The 21,153-nt window shown below is 34.7% G+C and overlaps 4 protein-coding genes and 1 long non-coding RNA gene across 6 annotated transcripts; 4 read left to right on the top strand and 1 right to left on the bottom strand.

Annotated features, from left to right (window-relative positions):
• The first annotated feature begins 1,501 nt into the window (after window positions 1–1,501).
• LOC145009441 (dirigent protein 16-like) lies at window positions 1,502–2,089 on the top strand. Its single transcript, XM_078968136.1, has one exon. The coding sequence runs from the start codon at window positions 1,502–1,504 to the stop codon at window positions 2,087–2,089; it is 588 nt and encodes a 195-aa protein (XP_078824262.1).
• Window positions 2,090–4,893: 2,804 nt separating this feature from the next.
• LOC145007938 (dirigent protein 24-like) lies at window positions 4,894–6,192 on the top strand. Its single transcript, XM_078966552.1, has one exon. It carries the CDS (start codon window positions 4,944–4,946, stop codon window positions 6,066–6,068), a length of 1,125 nt encoding a protein of 374 aa, XP_078822678.1. The 5' UTR covers window positions 4,894–4,943; the 3' UTR covers window positions 6,069–6,192.
• A 1,580-nt stretch (window positions 6,193–7,772) lies between these two features.
• On the bottom strand, window positions 7,773–9,456 carry LOC145012507 (uncharacterized). Its single transcript, XM_078971307.1, has 2 exons — window positions 8,770–9,456; window positions 7,773–8,699 (listed from the first exon to the last, which is right to left on the bottom strand). The coding sequence occupies exons 1-2, from the start codon at window positions 9,454–9,456 to the stop codon at window positions 7,965–7,967; spliced, it is 1,422 nt and encodes a 473-aa protein (XP_078827433.1). The 3' UTR covers window positions 7,773–7,964.
• LOC145012508 (uncharacterized) lies at window positions 8,304–10,048 on the top strand. Of its 2 annotated transcripts, XR_013664546.1 has the most exons (4): window positions 8,304–8,405; window positions 8,607–8,798; window positions 9,321–9,594; window positions 9,928–10,048. It is a non-coding gene; the product is annotated as an uncharacterized LOC145012508 (long non-coding RNA). The 2 variants fall into 2 exon arrangements; XR_013664545.1 differs by having other exon boundaries at window positions 8,607–9,594.
• An 8,274-nt stretch (window positions 10,049–18,322) lies between these two features.
• On the top strand, window positions 18,323–20,193 carry LOC145010218 (glutathione S-transferase DHAR2-like). Its single transcript, XM_078968784.1, has 6 exons — window positions 18,323–18,521; window positions 18,631–18,721; window positions 18,822–18,965; window positions 19,508–19,625; window positions 19,729–19,869; window positions 19,977–20,193. Exons 1-6 carry the CDS (start codon window positions 18,464–18,466, stop codon window positions 20,061–20,063), a joined length of 639 nt encoding a protein of 212 aa, XP_078824910.1. The 5' UTR covers window positions 18,323–18,463; the 3' UTR covers window positions 20,064–20,193.
• Window positions 20,194–21,153: the final 960 nt, after the last annotated feature.

Genomic DNA, 21,153 nt, shown 5'->3' with positions numbered 1-21,153 from the left:
CAAGGCACTATTAATAAAAACGGAACATTAACAAAATAAATAACAACCCGAAGATGTAACCAAGAACCAAGCTACCCAATTATGGTTAAACATATTGATTCTATAAAAAAAATGCAAAATTGTGTGTGTTTTAATTACTATTTTAAGTGGACTTAACGTAAACCCTAATAAAAATACATCTTATATGCGTCTTACAAAACAAAAAATCTTTAGGACATTGTAATTAGATGGTTTTAAAAAGAAAAATGTTTTAATTAGGGATGAGTAAAATCAAAACAACAAACCGACAAAACCAAAACTAAACCGAACCTATTGGTTTTGCGTTTGTATTTTAAAACTGAAAATTTTGGCTTGGATTTTTGTAACCGACCCACAAAACTGAAATTAAGCCAATATGTAAAACTGAACCATAATCTACCCAAAAAACCGAAACAGACTCATAGACTCATTATATAATTTATTTAAGACATTTAATATATTATTAATACACTACTTAGTTAGAACTAGATTCGTAAGTTAGTGCTTAAGCATGACTTAGTAAATTTAATATATTATTTATAGTTATTGTGTAATAACTTACTAATTTGAAACCAAAAAGCCTATATGTGGAAACCAAAAAAGCAAAACCCATCCGACCTACAGGTTAAAACTGAAAAACCAACCCAAGAAACTGAAAACGAATTCATTCAAAATTCGAACCCAATATGTTTCAAAAGCCAAAAAGCAAACTTTTCGGTTTAAGTTCAGATTTATCCTTAAACCCACCTAAACGGACCTAAACTCACTAATATTCAGCCCTAGTTTTAATGAACACAAAAATCGTATTGATTTTTGCCGTCATTAATTTATGAAAGTTTTAATTTGTTTAGACGTTTACAGGGAAAAAGAAAAACACCAATAGATACATAAATCATGTTTTGGGTAGATGTCTCGACAAGAAAAATAACGGAAAATACATTACATTTTAGTCCAAATTAACTACTTTCACTCGTTTTTATCAAAAGATGCATGATTTTTTTAAGATATAAATTATTAATATTTATAGTTAGAGTCTGGGTTAACCATTTTTATTATTTATTTTAGTTTGTTAAATTGATTAATAATCAAACTAAAATAATAAAATCAATATGATTATTGACTCTAATCATACAAAAAGAACATGGATTTGTTACCTTTCGAGCACCAGCAACTCCAAAAGAAAAGCACTAAAAGTTACATGACTTGACTTATTCCCCATAAGCTTACATCAATAACCACTCCACTTTGCAACCAAAACCACTATGACATCCTCTCGCCTATTTATCCATCAAAAAATAGTGCACAAAAGCCTCTTAGTCTCTCCATGGGACTACCCAAACCCCCCTCCAACTTAACATCTCTAGCTTCTTTCTTCTTGTTACTCTTCATCACCATCCACCAATCACTTTCGGCACGAACCCTTAGCGGTCTTCCATCACCACCACAACCCTCACCAAAGAACCACCACCACCATCATAAGACAATGAGTTTCTACATGCCAAATGTGCTAAACTTGAAGTTACAACACCCTTCAACCACAACACCACCAACTAAAGTCAACGGTCAAACCATTCCCTTTTCGAAACCGTTAGGCCTTTTTCCACCGGTAGGAGGAATCCCTATTCCTGATTCCAGTTCCACCCCAAGGCAAACATCTGGCTTGTATGGATTTGGAAGTGGGATAAGCTTTCCTATCCTCGAAAATGAATTGGAATTTGGTATGGTTAACATAATTGATGTTGACTTGTTAGAAAGCACAAATATGTATGGCTTGAAGCCTTTTGGGAAAGCGAAAGGGATGTATGTCTCTAGCTCAGAAAACGGAAATAACCAAATGATGGCGATGACAACAAGCTTTCTTAACAATGATTTTGCACACGAATTGAGATTTTTTGGAGTGTATCAAGCAGATATAAATCAGGAATCTCATGTTGCAATCATTGGAGGCACAGGGAAATATGATGGTGCCAACGGATACGCAACATTAAAGGTTGTTAAACTAAACTCGAAAGTTAAAAAAGAAGATGGAGAGACAAATGATTTTCTTTTGTTAGATGTTTACCTAGGTTGAGATATCGGTAAATACATCTATACATACTAATTTTTCATACATTTAAACAAATAATATTCTATGTACACCTAGAATATTGTATTCTTAGACAATAATGTTAAGCTATGAGAAATTTATTGACTGATAGTGACTATCAATTGTAAAATGAATTCATTCATTTGTGTTAATCCAAATGCTTGGAAGTTTATTTTTAATAATTTAGATGTTCACTTGAGTGTTGCCTCTTGCGTTGCTAAAGATACAATAACAGACAGATAATACTTAATAATTTTTCATTGCAATTTGTAGATATTTATTTATGTCGCATATCTCTTGAATGCCATTGTTTTCGTGGTCCTGAAAGTCGATCGAGTTAGACCATCCAATCAAAGTCACCAAAGTTATAGACTACGAATTTGTAATCCCCCAACAATGGCTTATCTTCGGCCACAACTTTTTAACCGACAAACATTTACATAATATATGTAATGCTGGTTAAATTGTTAACTCGCAAAAGTGCATAAAATCGATTCTAAATCCATACATCATCGATGGAAATTATTTGTGGTTGCCAACTGATTCGAAAGTAACAAGTTGAGCTAAAATGTTAACTCTAATGTGAACCATTTTGTTCAAATTGTTGAAAAATTAGTCGTGATGGAGCTACTATCCAAAAAACAACTGAATGAAGAATCTAAGAAACTACCAATTGCCCAAACTTCAACCATGGATAATCTTTCATCTTCGTAAGAAGCAAACCTACAAGAAGCTCAACTCAGTGAAATTCGCCCACTCACTACCCGCACATGCCTTCTCCACTGTAAAACCAAGCCTATTTTTTAGAATCTTCAACATATAAAGTCTTGAGAATTGAATAGCTAATAACCTTGGCTCAATCTACTATTCATTCCAAAAATTCGTCTTGAATCCTATTACCAATTTTTCTAATCATCAAATTCTCAATTTGAAAATAATATTTAAACTATTACTAAAAAAATTATATGAGTCAAGATGGTCCTTAATATTATTTCAATCTAATTGTTTTTGTTAATAATTATGATTGAAACCGAACAAAATGATAGTTCAAAAATATAAATATATGCGCCATGTATCTTATATATGATTTAAATATTAAAACAAAATATGTAAATGTGACATATTTATGTGTTTAGTATTATTTTATACTCCAACAATGTCTTTACAATCAAAATATAGTTAGTGTTTAGCGATTAACTTTCATATTGGGTGTCCGATTTATATTTTTTCATTATTTTTTGCTTTTTCCCATAACAATATATAAACGTGTTATCATGCTAACTTTTTTCCCTGATTGCATTAGCCGTATGTAAAACCATAAGCCTAATCTTTTTCCATAACAATATATAAAAAGGTCATCATGTTTTTTATACTTTTTGATTATATATTTACAAAAGAAAAATCATATTAATAACGTGTTTAACCACATTAATTTTTTGAAACTACATTATATGCCAAGGTATCATTTTTTTTCTTAGTTAAGTCCTAAATATATAAATGTATCGAATATATAATAATATCTAAACTTATAAAGTGTTGCTGATGTAATTTTTTTTTTAACTGAATGCGAATCTAGATAAATTACTATTTTACCATTCTATTTAAAATATAAATTATCATTTATTTAATAAATGTTATAAAATATAAGTGTATAATATCAAATTAAATAATTAAAAAAATTAAAATAACATAACAAATAACTTAAATTTACTATTTAATTTTTAAATAAGTTCAACTAATAAAAAATAAATCCAAATAATTGTTACACAACACAAATCATGTATATAGCACAACCAAATCAAATACAATCCACCTATTGCCATGAAAATAATCCACCTATTGCAAACCATGAAAATTATTTGTGAACCTCATTGAAGCAAATGAAACAATACAACCGTAAAACCAAATTACATTGAAATCATAAAACGGTAATAACGGAACCATAAAATTAATTATAAACCTCATTGAAGCAAATTTACAGTGAAGCACATGATTTCAAAACCATAAAATCAATAGTCAAAATGCAAATTGTATGATGTCCAAATAAAAAATTGTTGTGAAATTAATGAATGAAATGAAGCAGCAAATTGTAAAATTTCAATAAAGCAAACTATGATAAGATTATGAGAAGAACGATGTATAAAATAGGAGAATATGAAGCTTCAATGTTGATTGGGTTGGAAGATAAAATGCTGATGGGAAAAACAAATGATAGAACGTGGGTGATAGGATGAGAGACAAGGAGGGTAAAATGGAATAAACACGTCTGAATACATAAACTCATCACATCTCCACTTCATTGATTCAGATGTGTTATATTCATTAAGTAAAAAAGAAATAGGTATATATATCTGATCGAGTATATTAACTTTCACATTCATTCGTTAAGTCCATTAAAAAAAAAAACAGACACCTAAAGTTAACTAAACCATAAATAATAGTTTATTTAGATTGCAAGATGTTGTATATGTTGTAATTACAAGATTTTACAAATAATGAACAATAAAATTTAAATATGCTATTTGATTAATTTTTTTTTTGTTTTAATATGTTATTAGAAAATCTGAAAATACTACTGTATTATATATCTTAATAATTAGCATGCCTTTTTCCTTTTTGCTGTTATTTATTAACGTATACAAACTTTTAAGTAGGCAACATATGGTTATTAAAGTAGTAGTTGACCCAAAACAAAACACCCACCATTTGTGAACCAAACAACTCCATCCATCTCATCAACTCCATCACACGACACTATATATGCCCCCCCATATGCACACACTCCTCTTCATCAACTACACACATCTTCCCTTTCCAACAAAAAAACAACACCACCCAAATGGCGATTCTCAAGTTATCCGCTTCTACCATTCTCAAAACTACAATTTGCATCTTCTTGCTAGCCATTTCTCTAGAATGTTCCAGTGGGGCCCGAATTCTCATAGATACAACTGACGATGACACAACATCTATCGCCCCAACGATCCCACTTCCTACTAATCAGCCCGAAACGACTAGTGGCCCAATAGACGAGGATGACACCCCTAACGAAGACCCAACACCTACATTACCAAGTGGTCAGATTCCTACCACTCTGGCACCTGCGCCAGTAGTGGGACCCACTGTCTCACTACCAACTAAAGTAGCGCCTACAGTGGCGGCGCCAGTGGCCACTCCTGTTGGTGTAGACGTTACAACAACAGGAGGGTCAGGTGGCGGTGCTGTTGTCGCTGGTGGTGCCACCGTAGGTGCAGAACACCCGACTTTGAGTTTCTTTATGCATGATGTCATGGGAGGGTCTCATGCTACAAGCAGGGTGGTCACCGGAATCATAGCCAGTTCAAACGCTAACGCTGTTCCATTCTCAACACCTAACAGCCAAGTGTTCCCCATCACCGGTGGAGTCCCGTTGAACAACATCAACGGTATAGTCAACAACAACAACCTCCCGTTCTTAGCCGGTTTTAACGGCAACAACCCCAACAATCCAAATTCCAACACCGTTCTCCAAAACACCGGGAACAACAATGTTGTCAATGGTGGAAACAACCAACCATTCGTTACAGCCGGTCAACTGCCAGCTGGCATAACACTTGAACAACTCATGTTCGGGTCGATCACTGTTATTGACAATGAGTTAACCGAAGGCCATGAGCTCGGGACAGGTGTCATCGGTCAAGGTCAAGGTTTTTATCTTGCAAGCTCATTGGATGGAAGTAGTCATACCTTTGCACTCACGACATTGTTTCATGGTAGTGATCATGAGGTTGATGACACGATTAGCTTTTTTGGGGTTCATCGGACAGCTTCTGAGATATCACATATTGCGGTGATTGGTGGGACAGGGAAGTATGAGGAGGCTAAAGGGTATGCGACCATTGAGAGTTTGCCACAGGTGGACGAACATACTACCGATGGTGTCGAAACCATTGTCCACGTTAATGTCTACCTTACTACAGTATAGATGTCTGTGGCCTTTGTTAAGTTTGTGTTAGATGATTCTTGGTTGTGCTTGTAGCGCTTTACTATTTATATGTTGTATTCTGGAGTGATTTGTAATCAAAACGTGTATTTGTCGATTTTCAAAATTTATCATATTGAGCATAGTTTTTATCTAGTTTACCTCCAACTGAAATAAAGCTAACGAAATATATAATTAAATTGCGAGATGAAAAAGAACGAACATCAACATCAAGTATCAACTCTACAAAAGAATTTCTAAATCTTGATAATTATTAATGATTTATGTTAGGTAAATTCATTAAAAGTAGACAAGAATATTATACTATCATTATGAAAGTTTTGAAGAGAAAAGCCTTGGAAGTGATAGTTTTGATTACCATTTGGATGATCCGGAGGTTTTCGGTGGTTTTCTAATCTTCTAATTTCCTAGAAATAGTACTACCGAAAAAAATGTGATCACTTCTTTTTAATAGGAACAAAAACATTAGAGTAGATTTCTTTTACAAAAACATTAGAGTAGACTGTATTTTGTTGTTACAAAACCCACTGTTTTATCTTCTTTTGTAACTGTTCTATAACCTTTTTGCTAGTTGGTTTTTATTTAATCATTCAATCCTTCAAAAAAAATGAAAGGATTAAGGATAAACGGTTTTATTGATATATTTTTTTCTTTCTAAAATATAATTAAAATAAAAGTAAAGCTACTATGAAGCTAGATTAATTAAATGTGAACACTCAATTTGAGAAAGTCTTTTCTTTAACATAAAGATTATAGTGTACATACACATCACATATCAAATCAACAAACCTTGTTCTCGAGTGTAAGGGGAAAGCAACAAACCTTGTTCTCGAGTGTAAGGGGAAAGGAGAATGGGAAGGCTGGAAGGGGAAAGATAGTAAGGATAAGGAAAGAGAAAGAAGGGGAAAGATAGTAAGGATAAGGAAAGAGAAAGAAGAAAAGATGGATATATTGTGGGGTTTAAGGGGAGAGAGAAATTTTATTGTCAAATGATGTTTTTACCCCTAGTTAGGGTTAAAGGAGATTGAGAAGATTGAAAGGGAAAAGATAGCGAGAATATGAAGAAAGAAAGAAGAAAAGATAGATGTATTGTCGGGTTTAAGGGGAGAAAAATTGCATTGTCAAATGATGTTTTTACCCCTAGTTAGGGTTCATTAGCTTCATCAGAGAAGAGGAATGAGAGAAGACGATGAACATTAGTTCGATGAAGTGAAGAAGAGGTTCTAGGAGAACGAAAATAAATATGTTGTGATAATGAAAATGATAGAAAAATAGTTTGATGGTATGAAGTCCCGAATAGACAAATAAATTTTGTTGTTTTCCCTTTAAATCTACCCAAAATTGGGCTGATAAATTTGTGTGAAAAATAGCTAAAATCTCCCCCTTCAAATCCTTTCATTTCCTTCTATTTACCTCTTTAGAAAAAACTCAAAAACAAGTTTTCCGCTTTTAATCCCTCCTAATCCCTCCCTTCACTTCCTAAAAAACTCAAAAACGGTGTTAAGGTAACTAGATTTTCTTCAATACCCAAAAAAAATATAAACGTATAGTTGTATTAAATATACAATTGTTAGTTTAGAAACTTAAGTAGGGATAATTTGTTACCCGGATTGAGAAAACTAAGATAATTTATACAAAAACTAAGATAATTTATACAAATCAATTAACCCTTCAAACAATACAACGTTGGAGGAATTGTTTTGGTAGATACTCAACTATTACAGAAAGGTCTTCCAAGCAAACCAAACATACACCTTTATGCCCTCGCAAATCTACAAAAATGACAATGATATTTGTTGATATACACTCTTAAACTATATGCAAATCAATCTCTATAATCATACACTATATTTTCTTTAAAAGAATGAAAATAATATTTCAAAAAGCAACCAGCTCTAATGCAAGCTCATTGAACAAAAAAGCTTCAATCTCTACAACAATGGAATCCACTTCCTCCCCCAACTCTTCTAACCATGGTTCCTTCCCCACAGCCTTCTCAGATAAGTCAGCGTTAACATTGACTTCCTTTCCTTCACTAACTACCATTTTCCACAGTTCTTCTTCAATGGCGTCCCTCCTCAAAATGCTACTCATTTTTCTCTTCAAAAGCTTCGAGTATACTATAAATTCCACATGTTGTCTGAGAATTTCTGATAACCCTAATTTTATACGATCAAACAACAACCGCCTATCCGCCTTATTCCACGTCTCCTGCTTCCCGTATTTCTTCTCTAATGTTTCAAAAATCAAGGGGCTCACAACGTGTTCGACGGAATGCCATCTTTCGAAACTTTCAATTTCATTGAGCACGTTGACAAGGTACGAAAATTCTCGACTTTCTTTTGGTCCGAAGCATCTTTCGGTTTCGGCAGCATCCTCGTCACTTGATGTGACGATTTCAGGTTTAGATTGGTTTTCTTCCGATTCTGATTTCAGAATCTGAAGTTTCATCCACAAACCATGGAGATCGGTGCTAAATTTATCACCGTATTCATCGATTGATAAATTTTCTGGTTCCAGGACTGAATTTGGACTCGGATGATGAGCTTCAGTCGTGTTGCTTCCATGTTCATCATCGATATCGACGCAATTTAAAGACGTCAATGGTGAATCCTGCAAAATTTGCGACGACATATGTTTAGCTTCAGAAAAGAAAACCATAATGAAAAGCAGCAAGTATTACCTGTTCAAAAGAAACATCCAAAGAACAGGGTAAACATCCTTCTTTTGCAGAATCGTTGCATTCTACTTTCTCATCTATTTGTTTGATCCCTTCATCACCAGAAGAAAACTCAACATCCTCAGAATTTGTCAACACATTGTTGTGTTGTCTCCCAGAGGTGAATCCCAAATCATGTTTAGACACTTTCTTGAACTTTTTATTGGGAAGAGAAGAGATGTTAAATCGTTTATATACCAATTTGGTGGCTGATATTATTTTCCAATCTTGTGTTCCTAATCCTAATCTCTGCGTTGACTCAAGACCCGCCATTGAAGGCACCTCACTATGATCACAAACCCGTATACCAGACCAAATTTCTTGACAAACTTTGGGCTTTTTTGATCTTTCTAAAAGCTGCTTCTTGAATTCCCACCCAAAAGTAGTACTTCTTTTCTCAAGATACCTTAAAGAAACATCCTTACTTGAATCATTTAATGTTGACTTCGGTTTCTTTAATATCTCCATATTCTTTTGCTTAACTTTACTCCATCTTCTTCTTCGTGAACCTACAGAAGCAGATTTCTGGAGATAGTTCTCAGACAACACTCTTTTTGGTCTAGAAACTGGCTGTTGCTTCAATGGCACCTCATGAAGACCCATTAACTTTGCAATGACACTTGGATTGTTGTTCCTTTCAGTTCTTATCATCTTCAACAGCTTCGTATCTCTATGCAGACGTTGTATCGATAACAAGGTAAAGTGATTAGCTGCTGCTAAAAAGGAAAAATTCAGAGAAAACGTCATCATGAGAGCATCATAATTAAAGAAGATTATTATATGCAGGAAGTAAGTAAACCCACATTCATGTTTAGAAAAAAAAAAAAAAAACACAATCATTCAATACGCACTTCACCAAACCAAATGAAAGATTGAAACACATCAGTTTATGAAAATCATAATCGATAATTAATCGAATTCACTGTTCATATGTGGTTCGAGAACTGGAAATGATGTTGAATCAATGAAATCATACCTTATGGGATTGATTCGACTTATCGAACTAACAGAACAATGAGTTTGTGATCATCAAAGATTCTGATTCGTAATTAACCTTGATTATGAAACCAAACGAATCCCGAGAGGATTGATGAAAATCCCCCGAATGATTACTGATTTCAGGATCCTGAAAACACGAAAGATTTCGATGAATCGAGGTTAAGAAGGTGGTATTATTATGAAAGAAATGGAATTACGATAAAGAAGAATGAAATGAATAAAACGGTGGCTAAATTGAATTGATATGAGAGAGAAATTAGGGTTTATCATTAATTGTGGGTTTGAATTTATTTGATTACATCACTGGCATAATTTTCTAGAGGAAATCCTTAGCATGCTTCGGATTTTGGAGTTTTCTTGTAAGAATGAAATCACATTTTTACACGTATATGAAATATATTTCAAAAAAACCCCTGTATAATTTCACTTGGCTCGTAAGACCCTTCTGTACTATTGTATAAAGGATAATCTGATGTTTACACTTTACAACATGACTATTGATTTGTCTTATTTGGATCGATATTTTTTTCTTTTTTCATACAAAAAGTATCGGTTTCATTCGGTAAAAGACAGGTTGACGTTATTTAATCGGATCATCAACATGCACACCATGCTATAGCAATATTACATTGCTTACAATTGTATATTCCTGAAAAATAGAATTATGCAACGTATTTGATATTAGATATATGTACTTTACAAAAGGTTTAATGTTGTTGTATTTTGTTGAACTTTTAAACATGTTTGCATGGTAAAAGGTAAATAATTTTCTTTTGTTGTAATAACTAAAATGTGGATGAGATGACGCGATATTCGTGAATAATTGTCAGGAGGTATTAGGCTACGTGAATGATAGAATATTAACCAAACAATATAATACTTTCCATGGTCGGCGCCAACTGGGTCCATCACTTTTAATTCCACTATACAAATGAAAACAACAGCATAGGTTTCATTTTACTATAAACAAAATGTACTTTAACATAAAGTTTGAAAAAAACTTCCCATTACCAGTCCATTAGCATTATCATCAAGACAACTTGTTAACACAATATTTTACATAGGTTGATCACCTTCAAATGTGTGTGGTCTCTTCACCCTAATCTTCAGTTTAATCTTCTTTTATCTTATCTTTTACTAATTTATATCTTATCTTTTACTAATTTATTTCGTTTAGTTTTACATGTTACATTAATTATTTAAATATAAACTATATATTTTGCAATGATTACTCTAAGTTTAATATTCTATTTTTTAAATAAAAATAGTTAGATATAAAATAATTATTTTTGGGGTTCACGTGGGGTATTTAGGACGGAGCCCACCGCCCCCGCTCTTGAAAAGTAGACAAATGTAAAATTTGTCCTATTCCTCCCTTGAACCCAAAAATATTGTAAAAGTATCCTCATACGAAAACATGGTCCATATGATCAAAGTCTTACGTATGACTTTTTACAGCTCTAGGTCTAAAGAAAAACAAAAAAGACAAAAGTATACATTTATGAAATAAACCAAATTTAGATACTGGTGGTCAGTGCTAACTTCATTAATGAAATAACAAGAAATATTTAAAAATTAAGTTTATTTTGAAAAAAATAAATTAGGTTGGAAAAAAAAAAGAATAAGACATCTTGTGGAATAACCCTTTTAACATAATATAAATTATTATAGAATAATAGTACAATATCTATATAATTATGTATTGTAAATTAATTTTCTAGTTATAATAGAATTAGATTAATTTAGCAATCAATAACAAATATATTAAAGGGTGAATCTATGTGTAACATCCCAAAGTAAGGATTAAGAGTTCATGGGGTAAAGTGTAAGTTTGGAAAAGAGGAACTCGGCGAGTGGGAGCTGCAACTCGTCGAGTCTAAAGCGTGTGTCGAGCACATGTTAAGTGACCGGACTCGGCGAGTGGGAGCTGCAACTCGTCGAGTCTAAAGCGTGTGTCGAGCACATGTTAAGTGACCGGACTTGCCGAGTCGGAGGCTGGACTCGACGAGTCCGTGTTGGAATGAGAAACCCTAATTCCTGGGGTTTGCACCCTATTTAAAGAATGATATGCCTTCATTTCAGCCTCTATCTTCCCTGAGTGTTCCAGTGAAACCCTAAATCGTGAGAGACTCCATTGTTGAGAAGATTGAAGCTTGGAAGAAGAAATTTGTGAAGAGAAGTTGGAGGAATTTGAGGATAGCATCAAGAGAGCTTGTGGGTCTGAAGTCTACATTAGTTTAGACTCATCTCTATGGTAAAATGACCTTACCTTAAGCTATTCCCTTATTATTTCATCCATGGTGTGTGATTTGGGGTTATTTAGCATGGTTGAGATCTATTTCGGGTATAGAGACTAGATTCGAGGTTGCAACTTCAGATCTAGGTTGGTTTGGAGACATGTGATCAGAAAGTGATAGCTTTGGGGCTTGATTGAGAGTGTCCTTGCCTTAAACCTTCATTTTAGCTTGATTAGATCTTGTTGAGCCTTGCATGCACGTAAAGTTGGAAACTTTACGTGTGAATCTGGCCCTAGGAGTCCAGATCTATGTATTGGAAGCAATGGAATGACCTGTGATCGTCTGAATAAAGATATTACGTATGGACTCGGCGAGTCGGGCTTGATATCAGTTTTGAGTCGCATAGTAACTCGGCGAGTTGTATGAAGATGGGCAGGAACTCGACGAGTTAGAAGAACAACTCGGCGAGTCCGTTGAATATTGCATTGGACTCAACGAGTCTGTTCTTAGACTCGGCGAGTCTGGTCGTGAAGTCCTAACCACTTTGGTTGAGCTGTGAATCGGTGAGTCGGGAGGGGATGACTTGGTGAGTTGAGCAGGAAGAGACTCTAAGTTTGTTGGACTCGACGAGTCTTGGGGCGACTTGGTGAGTTGAGTCATGGCATGGGAGTTTTTGAGCATAGGAACTCGATGAGTCAACGGGTTGACTCGGCGAGTAGGGTCAACCAGGAAGGTTGACTTTGATTGAGGACTTTGACTTGGACCAATGGTTGACCAGTTTGACTTTCAAGGGTATTTTGGTAATTAATGGTGTTTATTGGTTTTGGTTATTTGGTAATGATCATTGGTTGAGTTCGTGCTGGTGGTCGGAGCAACGTGGTCTTATTTCTTCAAGTTGGCAGTTGCAGGTGAGTTATCCTCACTGTATCGACAGGTCTAAGGCACCAAGGCCGGCCCTTTATCAGATGGGATATGTTAGAGACCTGGTAATTAGGATGGTATATGTTAGAGACTTGGTTAAGGTCGGTATCCTGGTATATAGGATGATGCTATGTTAGTGACTGGTTAGGTCGGTATCCTGGTTAGGATGTTGCTATGTTATGTGATATGCTAAATCGGTTGATTAATTGTGAATTGCTATATGATTATATGTTTATGTGGACATGGTTGTTGGACTGAGGTTGGGTTGAGGTGGGTCCTGCTTTGTGCTGTAGGCCAACATACCCAGGGCGGATCAGTTAGACCGAAGGCCCGACGAGTGGTCCGGATAGGCTGAAGGCCCCAAGAGGGCGGACCATACGTGCTGAGGCTCGGAGAGTGGACCAGACAGACTAAAGGCCCGGTGCGGGCGAACCAATCATACTGTAGACTCGGAGAAAGAATGGACCGGGTGGACTGAAGGCCTGGTGCAGGCGGACCAGTTACACTGTAGACTCGATATGCATGGCTGTTCGATTTATGATATGATATGATATGTGTATGGTATTGTGGTTGGTATTTTGGGGGTAACTCACTAAGCTTTCGAGCTTACGGTTTCAGTGTATTATTTCAGATACTTCAGGAGACCGTGGTAAGGCGAAGGCGTGATCGTACCGCTCTTCGGTTTTATGTTAATGTTTCTGGGATACTCTAATAATAAATGAATTGAAAACCTTTTTGTAATAGCTTAATGAATATGAGTTGTTTCTGAAAAGTTTAAATTGGTTATAAATTTTCATGGTGTTACACTATGTAGGTGCTTTTTCTCTTTAAGATCAAAGGTTCAAGTCTCCTTGTAGACACATGTGGAAGGGTATTTGATATTATTTCTAAAATGATTTTTAGACTTCTAACTTTTTCAAAAAATCAAAAATATCCAAAAGTTATTTGGTGAGTATAAAAGCTCTTTTTAAAACAATTTTTTGACGAGAACAAAAAAATGATTTTCCAAAAGTCATGAAATCACATCTTTTTGTGATTTTTGGCTTTTTACCATTTAAAAACTTTAAAAGTCAAGCCAACATATTTTAAAAAACATTTTTTTTACAAAAAGTCCTTTTATAAAAAAAGACTTTTAGTTTTAAAAAAGTAATCCCAAACACTCCTACATGTTGGTTTAAGAATTTTTTATATTTGTTGAAATATTTATATTTTCAGTTAAAAAATAAGAGTGAATCTATGTGACTCATCATGGATTGTCCTTTCATTTCCAGGGTCTTATACCCTAATGCCTCTGGAACCCCCTCGAGGTCTTGACTAAGGATGCCCTAGAAACCCTCCAGGGTCTTATACCCTAATGCCTCGGGAACCCCCAAGGTCTTTACCTAGGATGTCGTGGAAACCCTCCAAAGTCTTATACCTAAGTGCCTCGGGAACCCTCCGAGGTCTTTACCTAGGATGCCGTGGAAACCCTTCGAGGTCTTACACCTAAGTGCCCCGGGAAACCCCCCCCCCCCCAAGGTCTTCCATGCAAGTATCATAAATGCAACTAGCATACCACATATCACATAATCAACTATCACACACATAACAAGTAATGGGCCGACCTTGGTGCCTTCGATCCATTGGTAAGGTGAGGAGACTTACCTCTCAAGAATGCTGGACTGATAAAATAGAATCAGATAAGTCCCCATGCGTAGCTCCAACTCAACTGCCTATAACCATCATGTAATTAACTTGTCAAAATCCAGAAATACCATAAATACCCTCAAAGTCAACCCTAGTTAACCCTAGTCAAAATCCAAGTCAACAATCAAGGTCAACAGTCCATGTTGACCCCAACTCGTCGAGTGCATCCAACAACTCACCGAGTTACCTGAGTAATTTGTCAACTCGCCGAGTTAGTTGAGTAACTCGTCAAGTTCCTTAATGTTCAGAAGACCGAAAACTCATGTAGACCGAAAACCCTAATCCTTCACCAAAACCACTCAGAATCTCAAAGATGGGTAAACCCGACCCGATTCACCGAGCTGGCTAAGCAACTCGTCGAGTCCCTTCAACCCTTTTTGTGTTCAGTCCGTTCTAGCGGGATCCAAGGCTCCAAATTACAGACTCAACCCCTTATAGTATAGTTACCACGTAAAGTTGCAAACTTTACGTGCATGCAAGGCCTCCCAAGGCTAAAACACTAAAACTAGGGTTCATACAACACTTAGGACATGGAAAAGGGGTTAGACTAGGTAAAGGAAGCAACTTTATGTTATGAAAGACCTAGAGGTGTCCAGATTTGGGACCATACCCTCAAGACAAGTCCAAATCCAAGTATGACACCATTTTTACACCAAAAGTGATCATATTTTTCCCTAAGATGAGATCTAATCAAGTAGAGATCAAGGTAGCAACTTTTTACCTCCAAATGGTTTCCAATACAGAGTAGATTTCGGGTTTACTGTTCCTTTCTCTATTCCACCTTCTTCAAGCTTCAAAATCCTTCACAACCACACCAAAGACACTCACCACAACTCTCTCACACACTCAAGGAGGTATAAGGACCGAACTAGGGTTCCACTGGGATGTAAGAACGATGAAAGAGGCTACAAATGAGCCATAAGTTCTTTAAATAAGGTACCAACCCCTAAAAATTAGGGTTTTCCTTCATAACGCCTAGTCGTCGAGTCGGGGCCTTCCGACTTGTCGAGTAGGATCTAAATCCCGCATCCTCATAAATGAACTCTACCCGACAAGTTGGAGCTCCCTAACTCGTCGAGTCCTAGCATAAAACCCTAAAACTTAGTGAATTAAATGATACCTGGAACAGGCGTTACACAATTTCTTCGCTCAAATATACTGTTATTGAGAAAGTCAAAGATACCAAGATGAGGAAGTAGTTATAAAGTTTAGAAGTAACTAATCAAAATGGAAAACAATAATGAATAAAATTGCATTTTCTATTACAATTTTATTGAAGAATGAAGTGACTTTAATCCTATGAAATTGGTTATATTGATGCTCCGAGGTATAAAATCAAAGAGGTGAAAAAAATTACTTTATATGTTACCAAAATCTTACCCTCCTCACCATATGTTACGCCAGTGAACCTAGATCATCTCATAAGTTCCATCAAATAAATAAATCGATAATTGATGGAAGCAATCAAAGTTGTACCTTGCATTACAATACTAAAAAATCACAATGATTATAGGTTTACTAAAATGTATATTGTTATAGTTATGATTGTTGATGAACAAAGTTGTTTCCCATTTATGATAACAAAATTTATATGTTTGTTACACATGACAATAAGTTTAACTTGTACTTTGTTTGTTATGTGGTTGAAAGAGGCTTATTAAGATTGATATCAATAATAACAAAACTTTAACCTTTTGATCCTTCAAAATGATGAAATAAGGTGGGTATAGATTTACTCACTCTCATTCTTTTGCATGTACGTATACATGAATGTCCACAATATTGTTAAAAATAGTATTGAAAAACTTGCTGCTACGATCATTATCTAGTAAAAAATCTAAGGACAGGCGGTGTCGATCCCTAGCCCCCGCTCTTCCCTCACTCAGTAGCAAACACCCAGGCTAGTGTACACTCGGACTAATGTTCGTGACCATCATGCCTCCCACGTGCGGAGCTTGTGCATTATAAGGGTATGCAATTGCATACCCTTAATTTTTATCCTACATACATACTTTTTTTTGTTATATGTCAAATATTAAAAATACATACCCTTGAACCAACTATTGCATACCTTGATCCACACCAATGTAAATATCCTTATATGTACCTTGCTTTTGGGGAGGGAAAACATATTTGTATAGAGATTGAAAATTTTTAAAAACTTTGAAATATCTTGAAACCTCTCAAAGTCATACAAATACAAGTTTAATACATACCAAAAGAACGATACCCCCTTTATAAAAGGATACCACCCGTCCTTGAGCCCCTCAATTTCACTCTCATGAATCTCATCTCCGCCTATTGGCCCATAGCTGAGTTGTTGACGACTTTACATGTTTCGGCTATGTGCCTACGCTAAAAGATCCAACAGAACCAGAGCAGAATCGGTCGACAGTTGCATCTTCACAATTGTAGGTTACCTCAACGAATCCACCTCTTGATGGTCGTTGATCAACAGATCAGTAAAGTGGCTCCATCTCTCACTATATTGAATGACTATAAACTTATATATTTTTTTAACATCAAGGTTTTCTTTTTGTATGCATGATTGGAAATGAAAGAAAGATAAATAATTGGTCACCAGAACACGAAAGATTGATTAATGTCATCCCTTCTTTTAGTTATCTTCTAATAATATCATGGTTCTGTAATTAATGTCATCCCTTCTTTTAGTTCACTTATAATAATATCATGATTCTTCGGTAAATATTGATAATTTGTGTACTAGTTAGTTTCATATGGTTATTTTTGAATAAATATTATATATTTTTTGGTTTATGTTTACTACAATGAAAATCAATTTATTAATTCTTATTTGTTAAAATATATGCATATAGTTTTTTTTTTCCTCGGCTAAGTTAGTCCTAGGTGCTAAGTTTTATAAGCATTAAAAAACATATAAATCACCCTACCAATAATGAATTAAGAATTCATTAATTTTTCTATAAAAATATTTTATATACAAATCTAAAAATGTTATAAATAACGTATGTCCTAAATATTATTTAAGGTAGGTCTTTATTATTATTATTATTATTTTTTATAAAATTTTAGATAAATTGAAAAATTAGACGGATTATAGAATCCACTTTGCTTATAGCTAGCCTCTCCCTTGAAGCCAATCGTCATACCCTAGTTTTATTTTTTAGACCCGTCTTTATTGCCTCTTGCATTCCCCCTCTTCCGTGACTACTCTCACTTTTGTTTTTTGTTTCCTTCCTTGTAAGTGAGACCTTTTTCGAAACCTTCCCTCTCTTTCTCCTTCCAATGCTCCATCCCGATTCTCTCTAGTACCCTTTTTTCAGAAACGATACCCACTGACCTAACCTTGACAAATTTAGGATTATTGCACTAATCCATTAACGTGTCATTTTTCTACCACGCTAAAGGTTTGGGTGAATAAAATAATAATTTGAAGTATGTTTGTCTTTTTTAATCAATGATACTTGTTACCACACCTCAAAATCGAACCTAATCCCAAAGTGTGTACATTTGAATTTCAGTCGAGTTATTCGATTTAATTGACCGACCACTAACACAATTGGTCAAAAACGATTCGTTTGCTCGCTGTTCTATTCTAAAAATAGGGAATCCGTTTTTTTTTTTTTTTCGGTTTCGCCTTTTGGTATGTAAATAAAATGAATCTTTCTTCCGTTACGCTACGGAGCATGTGAAACACCCCTCATCGGGTTGTAGGTTGTGACACGTATGAGTTCCAAGTCCTGTATTAATACGGACACAATTTCGTCTTGATTCATAGAATTCACTAGAAGAAAGTATCGTTTCTCTGAACGAATCAAAAAGTTTCAGTTCTAATGGCGATTGAGATCTGTTGCAAAGCTGCTACCGGTGCCCCTGATGTTCTTGGAGACTGTAATTCATTCTCTCTTTCCCAAAGTTTATTATGTTGAACATGATTCCCTTTATACACATTTCTTGAAATTTCACCTTCGATCTTTTTGGGGTTTTTGTTTGAATTTAGGTCCATTTTGCCAAAGGGTTCTCTTGACTCTGGAAGAGAAGAAACTCACCTACACAACTCATCTTATTAATCTGGAGAGCAAACCCGCATGGTGATGATGATTCTAGAGAATCTTGAAATTACCCACGAAAAATGTGGTTTTTTAATTAGTTTTTGGGGTTTTAAAAGATGATCTTTTTGTGGTTCTTTAGGTTTCTTGAAGTGAACCCAGATGGGAAAGTTCCGTTGATAAAATTCGATGACAAGTGGATTTCTGATTCCGATGTTATTGTGGGTCTGATTGAAGAGAAGTTCCCTGAACCTTCACTTTCTCCTCCCCCTGAACTCGCATCTGTGTAATTCCCTCTATCTCTGTTTTTGTACATAATAGTCCAAAAATCCACAACAATCGCTAATTGAAATGCTAAACAACTAGTTTTTTTTTATCGGTACTTTTATAATCTGTCGATAATTGTGTAGATACTTCTAGCAAACTGTGTAGTGGGAAAAGTTAGACTATTTCTTCCTTAATTTATTTGATCAACAAAAAACCGTATATCGATGTCTGAATACAGACAAATCAGTCAAATAAGTATAATACTATATAAAGCAATGGAGTCTTTTTAATTCCTTTCAATTCTCCATGAAGTTGAAGTCAAGTACTTGTTATTTAGGTGACACTTGCAGTATTTTATTATAAGGGTACTTCATCATTGAGATTAGTTTGTACCTTGACTTTAGTCGTCCTATTGTATTATTCTATTCAAATCGACCATTGTTGATAATGTCATTTAATCCATAATCATAATTCTCATAAACAACTACAAAACTCAAACCGACTATTGCCCAATCTTTTATATAATTGCATCATTTATAGACTGGTTATTTGGAATTTTAGGGGATCGAAGATATTCCCAAAGTTTGTGACATTCTTAAAGAGCAAGGATGCAAATGATGGAACAGAGCAAGCTTTGCTTGATGAATTGAAGTCATTGGATGAACACCTCAAGAATCATGTAAGATTTATATAAAAAAGAAGATGATTGTTTGTTTTTCTATTACGATCTTTATTTTGTTAGAATGATGAGTAAGTTGTAAGCTGTTGAACATATTAAATAGGGACCTTATGTGAATGGAGAAAAGATCACAGCCGTTGATTTGAGTTTGGCACCAAAGCTTTACCACCTTGAGGTGACTCTTGCTCATTTCAAGAAGTGGACTGTTCCTGAAAGTTTGACTCATGTGCATAACTACACAAAGGTATGTTACTTTTTTACAAAATTCAGATATACACAAAAGGTTTTTATATGTATTTATTTTATTTTAAAAATTCTGTGCATAAAAAATTATGATTTATTTTGGTGCAGTCTTTGTTTGCTCGGGAGTCGTTTGAGAAAACCAAAGCTGCTAAAGAATATATGATTGCCGGATGGGCACCAAAGGTTAATGCATGAAGCCATTCGAAACTCTAGCTTTAGTAACTTCAATTCTGCAATTATGTAACTGGATATAATTTATAAAAACCTATGGTTTGTGATGGTATTGAGTCTAATGAGTAAAATTAAACTTTTTAGCTAAAATAAATATGGATTTGAGGATTTCAAAGTATATCAAAGTGTTTACAAAATGCTGCATGAGTTGTTTTATTCGAGAAAATATTGGATCGTTACCTTCATCAATGGTTTTTTGTGTTTAGTATTAAATATATTAATTGTGTAGGAAACTAAAAGAAATTTAGTAGTAAGGCAAATGCGATTACATGTGTGCATTAGTAAGTATATCAGAAATTTATTTTCTATGTTTACAACAAGAAACAATAAACAAAAGTTGCAGGGTATTCAACCCCCAATTTGTGTCTTTGTGCCTTGTAGTTGATTAAACAAGGGAAGTTGGGTCCGGTACTCGGGTTAAATGATGAGAAGATTGAACCAAGTTATGATAGGTTTTATAATAACCATAGTTACATCTCAATGAAATTCGAAGTGTCTTTTCCTTAAAGATATTATCATGCAAGGCGTTAAGAGAAAAAAAGAGAGAAATAAATGACACAAAAAATTAATGAGAAGAGAAATACGATGCAAAGAATTAATGTGGTTTGATCTTTGGGTAGAAATTGGAGATATCTTTTTCACAATGTAATACTGGTCTTACGTATGTTACATCATGAATCTTGCAGCCATAACCCTAGTACATAGTGTGCTGTGTATCATATACATGATTTTTTGAATACAAGAACATGTAGTAGACTTTGAGTTGTGCCATAAAACCATTTGAATTTACGTACAATTCAAAGAAACATGTCTAACAATTCTACCTTAACTCCAATTGTCATCAATCACCAAGACTTCTTAAGAACCATTTCCTTCTTGTTACACTGCCATGAACCTTTTGAACATTTACCAAAATTAAGAATAGCTTGAACTTATCTGTAGGTAACACCTTAGTCAACATATCTTTCGGGTTCTCTTCATTAGTTTCCTCCAAGTAGAGAATCGAGCTTCTTCAAGAACATCACGAATGAAGTTTAGCTGTCAATATGCTTTG

This window comes from Lactuca saligna, chromosome 8 (genome assembly GCF_052625555.1).
Source record: "Lactuca saligna cultivar CGN05327 chromosome 8, ASM5262555v1, whole genome shotgun sequence".
NCBI classification, from domain to species: Eukaryota; Viridiplantae; Streptophyta; class Magnoliopsida; order Asterales; family Asteraceae; genus Lactuca; species Lactuca saligna.
This window is presented reverse-complemented; position numbering and strand designations above follow the sequence as displayed.

What these genes read in the sequence shown, in the direction of transcription:
- LOC145009441 (XM_078968136.1), top strand. Translation starts at nt 1,502, where the DNA reads ATGAGTTTCTACATGCCAAATGTGCTAAACTTGAAGTTACAACACCCT.
- LOC145007938 (XM_078966552.1), top strand. Translation starts at nt 4,944, where the DNA reads ATGGCGATTCTCAAGTTATCCGCTTCTACCATTCTCAAAACTACAATT.
- LOC145012507 (XM_078971307.1), bottom strand. Translation starts at nt 9,456, where the DNA reads ATGATAAGAACTGAAAGGAACAACAATCCAAGTGTCATTGCAAAGTTA. An exon ending in TGGATGTTTCTTTTGAACAG is followed by an intron (nt 8,700 to 8,769) that starts GTAATACTTGCT and finishes CAAATTTTGCAG; the next exon opens with GATTCACCATTGACGTCTTT.
- LOC145010218 (XM_078968784.1), top strand. Translation starts at nt 18,464, where the DNA reads ATGGCGATTGAGATCTGTTGCAAAGCTGCTACCGGTGCCCCTGATGTT. An exon ending in CCCCCTGAACTCGCATCTGT is followed by an intron (nt 18,966 to 19,507) that starts GTAATTCCCTCT and finishes TTGGAATTTTAG; the next exon opens with GGGATCGAAGATATTCCCAA. An exon ending in ATGAACACCTCAAGAATCAT is followed by an intron (nt 19,626 to 19,728) that starts GTAAGATTTATA and finishes CATATTAAATAG; the next exon opens with GGACCTTATGTGAATGGAGA.